Below are 15363 nucleotides of genomic sequence, written 5' to 3' on the forward strand. Positions count from 1 at the left end.
AGTTGTGAGGCATGTAACTAGATGTACGAACCTTAAGGACTGTATGTTAAGTGAAATATCAGAAACAAAAAGACAAATACTATCATGCCTCACTCATATGGACTAATTATAATATAAAAGCTCAGTGAACCGAAGTCGAGATCATGGGTTATCAGGTTGGGGCCTATTGTAAAGGGTCCTAGATTGTAAGCTCTTAAAACAGTCACACATATTCAGGAGTTGTAATTGTTATTTCTAAATTCTGAAATAATAAGCTGTTTGTAAATAATATGGTTACTCCCCGAAACTTCGGGTATTTATGTGACAACTGAGACTTAGAGCTCGGAAGCTATGAAAGTCAGCAGTACCTTATAAGAAACTGTTAAAAAAGTTGAAAAAGTGATCAGACTTCAACTAGAGATATAAAGAAGCTGATCTGGATAGGACTAAAGTATATTAAATACAAGGTAAAGTATGGCATCATCATATTTTAAAACTTTTTTATAACTTCAATTTCTGTGTGAGACCTAAGGGAGAGGTGCAAAATTCAGTGCAAACTTTACATTTTGCATAGCACATTATCTAATTTAACTTCTATGGTCGGTTTACCTGAACATCAAAATTACATGGAATCTTGAATAGGGCAGGAGATCTTGTTGGTTTGTACAGGTTGGTGTGATACCCTGTTGAATCACAGAGTGATCTGAGTAAAGAATAAGAGTGTTTGCAGAGAGAGAAAGAGGAAATGTTAAAATTCCCCATTTAAGAATTCCTGATATTCTCACAAGCAGGGGGGATAACCCATTCAATAGGCTGAACCCTCAATCTTGGGGTTTACCCCTCTCCTGCAAAGGAGAGGCTGAGCCTACTGATAATTGTGCCTAAGAGTTATCCCCCAGAGAATCTCTTTTGCTGCTCAGATGTGGCCTCTCTCTCTGAGCCAACTTGGCAGGTAAACTCACTGCCCTCCAGTCACTGGATTCAGTGTAACTTCCTGATTCTTACACCAAGTTGTTAGAATAAATCACTGATTTGTAGAGAAAGGCATGTGGCGTGTACATTAAAAGTTTTAGGTTGATTAGTTAGGCAGCTTGCTATTTCCTGAATCTGCCTTTGTGTTCCAAGGTTAAACTGAGCAACGTGTTCAGTACAATTACTACTGAATTTTGTAGTATTTTGGAAAAACAGACATGCGTGCAGTGTAAGAATAAATTCAAATTACAGTAAATATTAAGCTCAGAAATTAAAAAGAAAATACCTCACTGCCTTCCCCAATATGTGGGACATGACTTCCAGACATGTAAATCACCCTAACAGGGGACCTGACACTGAGGGATTAGCTGGGACCCAGCATCATGGGATCGAGAGCCTTCTTGACCAAAAGGGGGCCAAGAGAAATGAGACAAAATAAAGTTTCAGTGCTGATAGATTTCAAACAGAGTCGTGAGGCTATACGGGAGGTTATTCTTACGCATTATACAGATATCCCTTTTTGGTTTGTGGTATATCGGAGTGGCTAGGGTGAAGTACCTGAAACTGTTGAAATGCATTCCAGTAGCCTTGATTCTTGAAGATGATTGTATAACTATATCTTTTACAATGTGACTATGTGATTGTGCAAACCTTGTGTCCTAGTTTGAAAGCTGCCAAAATGCGATATATTAGAAATGGAACAGCTTTAAAAAGGGGAATTTATTAAGCTGCAAATTTACAGTCTAAGGCTGTGAAAATGACCAAATTAAATCAAGGCTATAAAAATGTCCAATCGAAGGCATCCAGAGAAAGACACCTTGGTTCAAGAACGCCGATGACATTCAGGGCTTCTCTCTCAATTGGAAGGCACATGGCGACATCTGCTTTCTCCAGGCTTCTTGTTCCATGAAGCTTCTCTGGTGGCATTTTCCTTCTTCATCTCCAAAGGTTTCTGGCTACATGGACTCTGGTCACTCTCATGGCTCTGCGGCTTTTTCCAAAATGCTTCTTTTAAAGGATTCCAGTAAACTAATCAATACCCACCCGGAATGAATGGAGTCGCATCCCCCTCTAATCAAAGGTTAATACCCACAATAGGCTGCGCCACATCTCTGTGGAGATAATCTAATCAAGTTTCCAGCCTACAGTGCTGAATAGTGATTAAAAAGGCTGCCTCCATAACATAGATCAGGATTAAAATATGGCTTTTCTAGGGTACATAATCCTTTCAAACCAGTACACCTTGTGTCTGATGCTTCCTTTATTCAGGGTGTGACAGATGAGTAAAAAAATAAGGACAAAAAATAAATAACAGGAGAGGGATGAGAGGTAAAAAAAAAAAAAAAATTGGACAGATTGAAATACTAGTGGTAAGTGAGAGGGAAGGGTAAGAAGTATGGGATGTATGAGTTTTTCCTTTTTTTTTTCTATTTCTTTTTCTAGAGTGATGTAAAGATTCCAAAAATGATCATAGTGATGAGTGCACAACTTTGTGATGATATTGTAAGCCATGATTGTATACTCTGAGTGGACTGTATGTGTGTGAAGATACCTCAACAAAAATATTTAAAAAAAAAAAAAAAGACATTCCCAGATAAACAAAAGCAGATGGGGTTTCTCAACACTAGATCTGCCATACAAGAATAAAGAGAATTCTGCAGGTTGAAAGTAAGACAACAGACAACAGGTCAAAGCCATATGAAAAAACAAAGCTCTCCAGTAAGGGTAGTGGCATGGGTAAATATAAATGCCAGTACTATTATACTTCAATTTATAACTTCACTTTTTACTTCCTACAGGATCAAAAAGGCAAATACATAAAAATGGAATTACAAAGTAGTCGTTTGGGACTTAATGTATAAACATGTAATTTGTGGCAAGAACAACACAAAGGTGGGGGGATTGAGGAGCATAGTTTGTGTATACTACTGAAGCTAATTTGGCATCAAAGAAAATGAAATTTTACAGACTTAGGATGTTAAATTTAAGCTTCATGGTAACTACAAAGAAAATATCAGAAAGTATACAAGCTCACAGAGACAGAAATTAAAGTACAGGTTGCCAAGAGTGGTGGGAGAGGGGAATCGGACGTTAATGGATAAAGAATATAGGGTTTCTGCTTATGGAGATGAGAGTTTTCGTAATGAAAACTGCTGAAGGTACCATAACGTGGTGAATGTGATTAATCCCACTAAATGGTACGCTTTGGTTACAAATGTTCTCACAATTTAAAGAAAAAAGAAAGAACTAAAAAGACAGTGACATAAAAGGCAATACTTGGGCTCTTGCATTCCCACAGTTCCATAAGATACTTTTATTGCAGATATCTTCTGTTGGTTCTGCTTCTCCAGAGAACCCTGATTAATACAATATGTACATCTCTGACTGTGTGTCTATATGCTTGTACATAAAAATTTTAAGTGGTTACATCTTAAAAACAAAAGGCAATACATGATCTTAGATGGGCTCTGCGCTGGTTTGAATCTGTTGTGTGCCCCAGAAAAGCCCATGTCCTCTAATCCTCATTCAACACTGTGGGCTGGGAGCTTTTTGATTGTACCCATGGAGATGTGACTCACCTAATGTGGATGGTAACTTCTGATTAGATGGTTTCCATGGAGATGTGTCTCCACCCATTTTAGGCAGGGTTGCTTACTGGAGCCCTTTAAAAAGGAACCATTTTGTAAAAAGCTTTAGAGCCCATGCAGCCAGAAACCTTTGGAGATGAAGATGGAAAACACCCCCAGAGAAGCTTCATGAAACAAGAAGCCTGGAGAGAAAGCTAGCAGATGTCGCCATGTTTGCCATGTGCCTTCCCAGTTGAGAGAGAAACCTTGAACATCATCAGCCTTCTTGAACCAAACTATCTTTCCCTGGATGCCTTAGATTGGACATTTCCATAGCCGTGCTTTAATTTGGACATTTTCACAGCCTTTGAACATGTAAACTTGCAAAATAAATTCCCCTTTTTAAAGTCATTCCATTTCTGGTATATCGCACCCTGGCAACTTGCAATCTAAAACAGGCTCTAACAAGGAAGGAGAGAAGACTCAAAAGGACATTACTGGGGCATATAAAAAATGGAATTATGGACATATCAATATTAAATTTCATGAACTTAGTAACTGCACTTCAGGTGGTTATATAAATGAATATCCTTGTTCTTGGGAAATGTACATGTCAGTAGTTAAGTGTTCAAAAGTATGATGTAAACCTAAAACTCATGAGTTCTGAAAATGGGTATTTATAAGTAGACAGATATATGGACAGGTAAATGGATTGATAGAGAGACAAAATGATTTGACATGTGGAAAACATTAAAACTGATGGATCTCAGTATCTGGAAGGGGGATACAAATATGTTGGAGTTCCCTGTACGGAGTTTGTACAATTTTGTAACTGTCCTGTAAGTTTGAAAGTATTTCAAACTAAAAGTTAAAAAACAAAATCTACCTGTCCCGAATTGATCAATATTTACCAGGCTTAAGGGACTTAAATCATGTCCTCTTCCAAGTTCCTTTCTAGCTCAGTGTATTGGAGCCAATTTCTCCTCTGCTTATTCAGAGGAGAAATAACATTAACAACTCAGCTTGGGAGTAGGCTTTATATAAGCATTCTACTTTAATGTGATAAAGCAAATGGGGTAAAATGCTAACAATAAGTGAATCTGGATAAAGGGTATACTTTGTACTATTTTTACGTTTGCAATTTTATTCAATTACTATGAAATAGTCATTAGTGGGCCAGTTTGACACTGTTGTGTACCCCAGAAAAGTCATGTTCTTTAATCCTCATTCAATATTGCTGGGTGGGATCTTTTTTATTGTTTCCATGGAGATGTGACCCACCCAGTTGTGGGTGGTAATTTTTGCTTAGGTGGTTTCCATGAAGACGTGTCTCCACCCATTTAAGGTGGGGTCACTTACCATAGCCCTTTAAGAGGGAACCACTTTGGAAAAAGCTTCAACGCCAACAGAGCCCATGGAGACAGCAACCTTTGGAAATGCTGACAGAAAATGCCCCTGGGTACGCAGTATGAAGCAGCAGGGGGAGAAAGCAGATGTCGCCATGTGCCTTCTCAGCTGAGAGATGTCCAGAAGCCAATGACCCAAGCAGACGCCAACCATGTGCCTTATCAGCTAACAGAGGTGTTCTAGATGGCATCAGCCTTTCCTGAATGAAGGTAACTTCTTGTTAGTGCCTTAATTTGGACATGTTCATGGCCATAGAAATGCAAACTTGCAACTTAATAAATTCCCTTTTCAAAAGCCATTCTGTTTCTGGTATATTGCATTCTGGCAGCTTTAACAAACTAAAACACATAGGTTTAAAATAGAAGGGGTTAACCCTGATAGTTATTATCTTATGGCCTGTCCCCACACCCCAGGATAATGCTCTAGAAATTGGTCTTTTTAGATCTACAATGTTCTCATAGCTACAAGGTTCCCATCAATCAACATGCCCTCAACCTCTCAGCACTGTAAATACTCATACAAAAATAAACATCAGTACCTGTTCTTCAAGTCACAGCTCAACCCATCCCCAAACTTCTCCATGAAGTCATATCAACATTGACTTCAAAAGACTCTACTGGTCTTTCTCATAAGAAGTGCACAGGGTTTGTCCTAGATACAGGCAATAAAAGGATACACTACCTACAGAGAATTTAAAAACAATAATAAAATGAACTAAATGCCTGCTCTTTATACACTAGCCATTCTACAGAACTTCTGGGCTAAGATACATCTTCCCACCATGGCAGATAACTCCCACTAGCACCCCTTAGTATGGTACTGGTCAACCTCCCTAGCCCTGCCCAAATCTTTTATGCAATGGTTCTTCTTTTTCTTAGGCTCTCAAGCCAAAGAAAACAAATAACAACAGGCTAAGAGGAATCAGTGTATTTTCTGCGGTACTTAAAAATTGTGAGGTATATCATATCATTTTATTAGAAATATAAAATTAATAATGCTTCATTCTAAGCAAAATTAGGTAGAGTCCATATAGAAAAGAGTCTAGTAATAAAATCCAAACAATTTTGATTTAGTATTAAAACTACTTATAACAATAATCTCAACAAGTGGGTCATAGTCATGCCTAGAGGCTGGAAAATTTGCCAAGAATTATGGGATAAGTAGCAGAATAGATTAGTCCCCACTAACAGGACTGCAGTTTTATTTGGGATGATTAGACACTTTGAACTCCAATGTAAGGGACTATATAGGAGTAAAGGTGGTTCTCTAGTGGGTCTATAAGTAATATTACCATATTGTAATTACCAAGATTGAAAGGGGTTCTATAGACCTACATGTCACACTGATTAACACTAGAAATATGAACTAGTTCTTGCAAGAATTACTTCAAAGATATGATTCTTGTACAAACAGTGTTTAAGTCCAGGGTACAGGGGGAAACTGCTATTGCATGCTATGAGCTATGTTCAAAAGGAAACCATCAGCACTACCACAGCAACAAGAGAGGTAAATAACAGGGAGGAGGAACAAGAGTTAAGAGGAGGTTTAGATTTCCTATTTGGTGAGGGTATGTTTATTGGTTTTCTTTCTTTTGGGAACAATGAAATTATTTACAATTGAGAATGTTGATGGACTGTTGACTTTGAGCCCTCTACATGATGCCCAATGAATGCAGGTGGCTGAAGGATGCATGGACGGAGAAGTAGATTGGCCAACAATGGTGTATACTTATGAACCAAGGTTGTGCTGCTACAAAAAGGAACATCGTCATGAGGTATGCAACGATGCGAATAAACATGTGGGACATCTGGTGAGACAAAGGAAGCCAGAAACAAATGAACAAGAATGGTTTGGTTACCTTCAGAAAATGGTTATAAGAAAATAGGGGCCTAGATTGTAAGCTTTTAGAGCAGACACTTTAAGTCTAGAGTGGCAATTGTTATTTTTGCATTTTGAGAGGCTGTTTTATATATTTAACCTGATATTTACAGACAAGAATGAAGCTGAACAGGTTAGGTTTAAAGTACCTCTGAACACAGCGGTAAAGGAAGATAGTGCCTACATTTTAGAATCATACATACTCTTTGAGACCAATGCAAGAAAGGTTTATGTGGTCTGCAACTGAAATTTGCTGTAGTGCATAATCTAACTCAACCTATCTGTATAGTTTATTTGAATAGCTGAAACACAGGAAGCCCAGAATAAGAAAGAGGTCACTTAATCCTGTATAGATTATTGTAATGCCTGGAAACATCCTAGAGTATATTAACCAGATAATCAAAAAGTATTGGCAAAGTCCCCTGAGGGATGGGAGAAAGAATATAAAACTATTAAACTTTACCATCAGGGAATCCCCTGATACTGTGTCAAACCAGGGACACCCAAATCAATAGGCCATGCCCTGATCATGAGGCTTACTGTTGCAAAGCTTATGTAGGTAGCAGAGAAGCTTAGACTACCTGTAGACATGCCTAAGAGTTTCTTCTGGAGGACCTCTGTTGTTGTTTAGATGTGGCCTCAGTCTCTCTAAGCCCAATTCTGCAAGTGAAATCACTCCTCTCCCCCCCTATGTGGGACATGACATCCAGGGGTAAAAGTCTCCCTGGCAATGTGGGAGAGGACTCCTGGGGAGGAATCTAGACATGGCACCATGGGAACAACAATTCCATCCTGACCAAAAGAGGGAAAAGAAGTGTAACTAATAAAGTATCAGCGGCAGAGAGAGTTCAAATACGAGTCAAGAGTCTACTCTGGAGGTTGCTCTTACGCAAGCTTCAGTTAGACCTTGCTACCTATCATAACCTGCCAACACTCAACCAGGAACATTCCAGCCAATCCTAAAGAACACCGAGAGCAACATATAAGATTCCACAAGAGTTCCAGGCAGTAGAGTAACTTTCCAGAAACCTACAACCTCCAGATGAGTCCCTGGTCCAGATAAGCTCTGAAACCCAGCCCAGCCTCTCCAGAAAATCAGATAATTTCATCTCCCTACCCCATATTAGTGACAGACCCTTCCAAAATGAAAAATTTAGAATGGCTATAGCCCAAACAACCCTAAAGAGAGGGATGGAAAGATCAAAGGTGATGGTGGAGTTATACAGAGAACATACAATTTAACAAATGAATATGAATGCTGAATCATTAAATTGTTATCTCTTTTAGTCTCCAGTATTTTAGAGCAGCTAGAAGTAAATACCTAAAATTGTGGAAATGTAACCCATGTCAAAGTCTGAAATATGTTCTACAACTAATTGTGGTGCTGTGCTTTGAAATTTATAGCTTTTTTGTATATATGTTATTTTTCACAAAAAAAGAAGGAAAAAAAATTTAAGCCCTCTAGCCTCCTGTATTCTGGAGCAGCTAGAAGGAAAAATCTGAGAGGATTGTATGTAGCCCATGACAAACTCTGAGATCTTTCTTATAACTACTTGTTGAAGAGCACTTTGAAAACTATTGCTTTTTTATTTCTTTATTTTGTATATATGTTATACTATACAATTAAAAAAAGTTTTAAAAAAATTATACCTAGGAGTCAGCCTAGAGAACCTCTTTTGTTGCTCAGATGTAGCCTATCTCTAAGCCAACTCAGCAGGTGAACTCACTGCCCTAGTGAGTTCCAGGGGTGTAAACTTCTCTGGCAACATGGGACAGAAATCCTAGGATAACTGAGACTTAGCATCAAGGGACTGAGAAAACATTCTTGACCAAAAGGGGGAAAAGAGACAAAATAAAGTGTCAGTGGCTGAGAGATTTCAAACAAAGTCAAGAAGTGATCCTGGAGGTTTTTCTTACACATTACATAGACATCCCCTTCTTAGTTTATGGTGTATTAGAGTAGCTAGAGGGAAGTACCTAAAACTGTAGCACAGTGTTCCAGTAGCCATGTTTCTTGAAGATGATTGTATAATGATATAGCTTTTACAATGTGACTGTGTGATTGTGAAAACCTTGCGTGTGATGCTCCTTTTATCTACAGTATGGACAGATGATTTAAAAATATAGATAATAAATAAACAAATAATAGAGGTAACAAAGGTTAAAATAAATTGAGTAGATTGAAATACTAGTGGCCAATGAATGGGAGGGAGGGGTAAGGGGCATGGCATGTATGACTCTTTTCCTTTTGCTTTTTTATTTCTTTTGCTGGAGAGATGCAAATGTTCAAAAAAATGATCACAGTGATGAATACACAACTATGTGATGATATTGTTAGCCACTGATAAAAACCACATATAGAATGTTTGTATGTCAAGAATGTTTGTATGTTTGTTGTTTACAATAAAAATATTTTTTAAAAAATTAAGGTATATTCTACTTAAAATTATGCCTAAAGAATCACCCCAGAGAACCTCTTTTGTTGCTCAGATGTGGCCTCTCTCTAAGCCAACTCAGCATGTGAACTCACTGCCCTTCCCCTACATGGAACATGATTTCCAGTGGTGTAAATCTCCCTGGCAACGTGGGACAGAACTCCTGGGATGAGCCAGGACCCAGCATCGTGGGAATGAGAAAGCCTTCTGAACCAAAAGGGGAAAGAGAGAAACAATACAAAATAAAGTTTCAGCAGCTGAGAGATTTCAAACACAGTCGAGAAGTTAACCTGGAGGCTATTCTTATGCATTATATAGATATCCCTTTTTAGTTTATGGTGTATTAGAGTGGCTGTAGGGGAGCACCTGAACCTATTGAGCTGTGTTCCAGTAGCATTGATTCTTGAAGATGACTGATTAAAGATATAACTTTTACGATGTGACTGCGTGATTGTGAAGACCTTGTGTCTGATGCTCCTTTTATCCAGGGTATGGACAGATAAGTAAAAAAATATGGATAATAAATAAATAATAGTGGGGGTAAAGGTTAAAATAAATTGGGTAGATGGAAATACTAGTGGTCAATGAGAGGGAGGGGTAAGGAGCATAGGATGTATGAGTTTTTTCTTTTTTCTTTTTATTTCTTTTTCTGGAGTGATGCAAATGTTCTAAAAATGATCGTGGTGATGAATACACAACTATATGATAATATTGTGAGCCATTGTGCACCATATACAGACTGTAGGTGTATGAAGATTTGTCAACAAAAATATTTTTTAAAAAAAGAATGGTAATTCAAAGTTATTATGCCAGTTTCTACACTGGATATACAAACTTGAAGAGATTAATAAACAGAGCAGAATTTTTTTAAGTAATCACTAAGAGTATGACAAAAAAATTAAGAAATGCATAGAAATCAACATAGTTAATTCAATAACTTCAGAGATCAGTGTAACAATTTCTGATTTGAAAAATTATTCAGTATGTTCACATACATGCTTAAGCACTGTTTCTGTTAAGGCACTACTCTATTTTTGCAAATATCTGCTGTGCCTCTAAATAGAAGAAAATTATAACTCCCTATCTACTAAGGCATAGATCTTCAAGACCATCACAAGTTTATAAGCTAATAAGATGCTAAGACCAATAAAGACCAAACGTTCTAGTTTACTTGAATGAGTTCAAGGAAGACCACCAAATCAGATCTAAGCTACCTGTACCAAAACAGTTATTTTAAAAAATAAAAATTCTAACAGTTGAAATATCAAGCATGTGAAACATGCAAAACAATCATCAAATATCACCATTCACCAGTGAAATGGTTTAACTAGCTACCTTGCACAGATCGCAGCAAAATTCCAATTTCACTTACTAGATACATAAAAGCTAAGAATCTTCATAAATGCATTGAAGCAAGACACTAAATTATGCAAATTAGGTAATGTATACTAAACGCTACCATAAAACATAAATACTATGAAAACAATAACTGAAATTAATAATTACCTTCTGCTAATGATAAAAACAAGACCCCCCCAATATTACTACACACAAGTCATTAAGGAAAACTAAATGTGCTAATATGTATATAACAACAAATATTGAGTTTTAACTATTTTTTAAAGCATAGATATAGATAATAGATATTCCTTGTAGCGAAATAAAAAGGAATAAATTCTTAGGCATTGCTAGTAATTTGCTGCACCCTAATCTAAACTTGCCCTTTTTTATTAAAGTGAAAAAAACAAAACCCAATAGGATAACTTTTAGAAAAGAAGTGTTAGAAAGTTTGACAGAAAAACAACAGACAATGAACTGGAAATGCAAATCTCGACAGCACAGGTTTTCATATGATTATCACCGTGGTTATATAAGGGTTTATCAAGTGATAAAGAAAATAAGAAAACCTACACTTTGCAGAGAAGAGACCAAAGGGAAATCTTTGGTTGGTCTGTTTGCAAGAAGAGAATTTTAAAGTACTATCAGTTTGACAAACAACAGCAGTATAAGCTGGGACTGGGTAAAGATGAGTTAAAGTTTTCCCTGGGATAGTAAAATATTTTCCCGAAATCCACACAAGAGGAAAAAAAACACACACTAAAAAAAAAAAACAGCATTAATTTCAAGTGAAGCAGTACAAGTTCAGCTTCCAGCAGGTAGTTAGCTAGTCATATTTCTAATACATTTGGTAAGATGCCCTCTCATCTTCGACCCTGAGAGAAGGACGGATCCCTTCCTCTCAATCCTTTCGCTGGAATCCAATCTTTGCCATTTTGTGCAACCCTCAGACTCGCGATCAGCCAGCACCCGGGACACTCCCCCACGCGGGACAGCTTCCCTCCAAGATGCACTTCTGCTCAGAATCATTCGCAACCCCCGGTCTCCGGTGTCCCTCTTCTCAGCCTTTCACAGCTGCCCTCAGGGTTCTTCTCCCCTTCCCAGGCCCCCGGTCCTGGCTCCAGTGCGGGCTCCCTCCGTCAGCCCCAGGGTCCCGGCTCTCTCTCCGACCCTAGGAGAGTCCCAACTCTCCCATACCTACCCGATCTCCTCGTCCCAAGGTAACGGCCGGTGGCAGAGCCAAAAGACATTCGTTGAAGAGACAAGAGCGTGGAACACTCCAGCTCCGAATTCACCTCCAGTCCCGGCTCGCGGATCCTGGCCCGGAGCCCGGCTTCCGCCTTGAGCCGGAAGTCGTTCTCGGGCGGGACCGGATGTCCCACCCCTGCCCCCTCTCCTTGGACCTGCTGGCTGGAGGCTGTGGGGTCCCGGTGAGAACCTGCAGAGACTGAGAGAGTGGCGGGTTTGCCGCTGCCTGCGGGGGCCTGGTCTGAGGGACTTGGGTCGGAGGGTCAGGATCCCAAAAGTCGCCTTTCTCTCTTGCTCCTTCCGGTTCCAGTGGATCAGTTAACTAGTCTGCCAATGTCTGACCAAGCACCTGCTCTGCTCACTTTTTTTGAGAAACAGGTTGACGACAACACTGACTCCTGTCCTCATCATCTAGTTGAAAGATGACTTCGCCCCAAGAGGCAGTACTTCTTCCTTCACTCATTAATTAAATGTTTTTATTACCTTCTGTACATCACTTACTCAACAACCAGGCACTACAGTAGCAGCTGGGGAAACAACAGTAAACAGACTAGTGCCTCTGCTTTCATAGAACTACATTCAGGGCAATGAACTAGGCATAAAATAAATTAAACAGCAGCTTCATTGGAAGCTTCATCCAATAAAGGGCACAGATGATGAGCAAACAAGTGCAATAAAATGACCAAATTTTAGAGGAACTATGGCAGTGCTATGGGTCAAAATTAGCAAATGGGGGAGGTAAGGATCTGGGTAGAAAAGGCTTTTACAGATAATAACTTTTTGGTTGAGACTGAACTAAATGATGAACAATAGTTAGGGGGCAGACAAGATGGAGAAGGCCATGCACAGCAAGATGCCAGGGATTCTGAACTTGGCTTGTTCAGGGAGCTGGAGGGTATGGTACAGTTAATTTAGCAAGACTTGAGCTTATGGAGGCAAGAACAAGCACAAGAAGAAGCAAGGCCAGATCGTGAAGACTATCGTAGTTACACTAAATAATGTGTAGACTGTACCCAACAGGAAATCAGTAGGGCCCTCTAAGTCCACAAAATAGTGTCATTGGGTTGACCAGGGTGATTGGCCTGGTAATAAAAAAAAATAAAAGAAGAAAAAAACATGAGAGATCATGGGTAGAGCATTTTACCCTCAAGGATGCTTTCTTGAAGTGCCATATCCACAGGTAGAGATAATGGACAACTACCATGATCCCATACAGGCAGGACCACAAGGCTCATACCTCTTAGGTTGCTCCATTGGACAAAGCACCTCAACCAACCGAGATACAGGCTGAAAGCACAAGGAAAAGACAGAGGAAGAAGAAACTTCATTACCAGCTACAGCAATGAATACCGTCACATCTGCTGCTATATTTTTGCTTGTTGTTGATGTTTAATAAATATCCTCTCATACAGCAAGTCCCACCATCTCCTTTTTAAAAAGAAATAGTATAATATAAAATTTTCCTTCTTTTCCCTTTTCTTTTTGTCAGCAATAGAATATGTTACAGTATATGGAGATAGGACTATGGTGGAGAAAAAGGAGGAATGGATATCATGTAGAGAAGCAGGACTCAGAGGGCACAACATCATCTCCAGATGGGGTAAAACGACACAACTTTGTGTTTTCTACCATTGGGGAAGTCAGCAGTTTATCTGTGGTGATACATGAAACTATTGAATCATATTGTGGAGAGGAATGTCTTTGAAAGAAGAAGAGAGAGTTGTATGTGTATGCACTTGTGCTGAGCAGTCAAAAACTAAAATAGGATAGGCATTCTTTGGGATGTTTCTCTAGCGCACCACCATTCCCTCTATGTAGGAATGGCCCCAATACACAGATACAATCATTTCTAAGACTACATAAACACAAATTACCAAACTGTAGGGTGACTACCATCCTAGTTTTAAAAGGACTGAGGAGGATTCCAGGATGCTGGACTTCCAGTGCTTAAATGGGATAGTCCTAGGAAAACGGGACCATGTTAACAAATTAATCTTCCTTCCAGGAATTTTAAGTATGGAATAGGAAAACAGAGAGAAGCTTGCCATTAAAGCTGAATCATACAAATGGCAGTGCTCTAAAAAGATCTATAAACACTCTTTGCCAAGGACTCTGAGCCTGCTCTGTTTCCTTTGATTACATGATATATGCCTATATACTTTCAACATCCTATTTTGCTTAACTGCAACCAAACTAGTTTTTTTTTATTTTTTTATTAATCAAAAAAAAGAAAAGAAATTAACACAACATTTAGAAATCATTCCATTCTACAAATGCACTCAGTAATTCTTAGTATCATCACATAGATGTATGATCATCATTTCTTAGTACATTTGCATCGATTTAGGAAAAGAACTAGCAAAACAGCAGAAAAAGATATAGAATGTTAATATAGAGAAGAGAATTAAAATAATAATACTAATAATATATATATATATAAAGGAAAAAGAAAAAAAAACAAAAACAAAAGATACAAACACACAAACAAACAAACAAAAAACCATATTTCAGGTGCAGCTTCATTCAGTGTTCCAACCTAGTTACATTACACTTAGGTATTATTGTGCTGTCCATTTTTGAGTTTTTGTATCTAGTCCTGTTGCACAGTCTGTATCCCTTCAGCTCCAATTACCCATTATCTTACCCTGTTTCTAACTCCTGCTGGTCTCTGTTACCAATGATATATTCCAAGCTGATTCTCGAATGTCGGTTCACATCAGTGGGACCTTACAGTATTTGTCCTTTAGTTTTGGGCTAGACTCACTCAGCATAATGTTCTCTAGGTCCATCCATGTTATTACATGCTTCATAAGTTTAGTCTGTCTTAAAGCTGCATAATATTCCATTGTAGGTATATGTCACAGTTTGTTTAGCCACTCGTCTGTTGATGAACATTTTGGCTGTTTCCATCTCTTTGCAATTGTAGATAATGCTGCTATAAACACTGGTGTGCAAATGTCTGTCTGTGTCTTTGCCCTTAAGTCCCTTGAGTAGATACCTAGCAGTGGTATTGCTGGGTCGTAATCCATTCTGCCATTCTATGTCTTTTGATTGGGAAATTCAGTCCATTAACTTTTAGTATTATTACTGTTTGGATAATATTTTCCTCTACCATTTTGGCTTTTGTATTATATATATCATATCTGATTTTCCTTCTTTCTACACTTTACTCCATACCTCTCTCTTCTGTCTTTTCGTATCTGACTCTAGTGTTCCCTTTAGTATTTCTTGCAGAGCTGGCTCTTGGTCACAAATTCTCTCAGTGACTTTTTGTCTATAAATGTTTTAATTTCTCCTTCATTTTTGAAGGACAATTTTGCTGGATATAGGAGTCTTGGTTGGCAGTTTTTCTCTTTTAGTAATTTAAATATATCATCCCACTGTCTTCTAGCTTCCATGGTTTCTGCTGAGAAATCTACACATAGTCTTATTGGGTTTCCCTTGTATGTGACAGATTTTTTTCTCTTGCTGCTTTCAAGATCCTCTCTTTCTCTTTGACCTCTGACATTCTAACTAGTAAGTGTCTTGGAGAACGCCTA

General features: G+C 38.4%; 1 protein-coding gene across 20 annotated transcripts in view; it reads right to left on the reverse strand.

Annotated features, from left to right (window-relative positions):
- The window catches only part of DISP1 (dispatched RND transporter family member 1), a 290651-nt gene extending 278719 nt beyond the window's left edge, over positions 1-11932 (reverse strand). For 11 of the 20 annotated variants that reach the window (XR_013170796.1, XR_013170797.1, XR_013170798.1 and 8 more), the window contains exon 1: positions 11778-11825. Coding sequence is in view for 4 of the 20 variants with exons in the window: in XM_077149183.1 (XP_077005298.1) it covers positions 11778-11826 (49 nt within the window). In the remaining 16 variants the exon portion in view is untranslated. Of the gene's footprint in view, positions 1-11777 lie in introns of all 20 variants that reach the window. The other 9 variants (XM_077149183.1, XM_077149182.1, XM_077149181.1 and 6 more) reach the window with 4 other exon arrangements.
- Between the last annotated feature and the right edge of the window lie 3431 nt (positions 11933-15363).

Source organism: Tamandua tetradactyla, chromosome 2 (genome assembly GCF_023851605.1).
Source record: "Tamandua tetradactyla isolate mTamTet1 chromosome 2, mTamTet1.pri, whole genome shotgun sequence".
Lineage (NCBI taxonomy): Eukaryota > Metazoa > Chordata > Mammalia > Pilosa > Myrmecophagidae > Tamandua > Tamandua tetradactyla.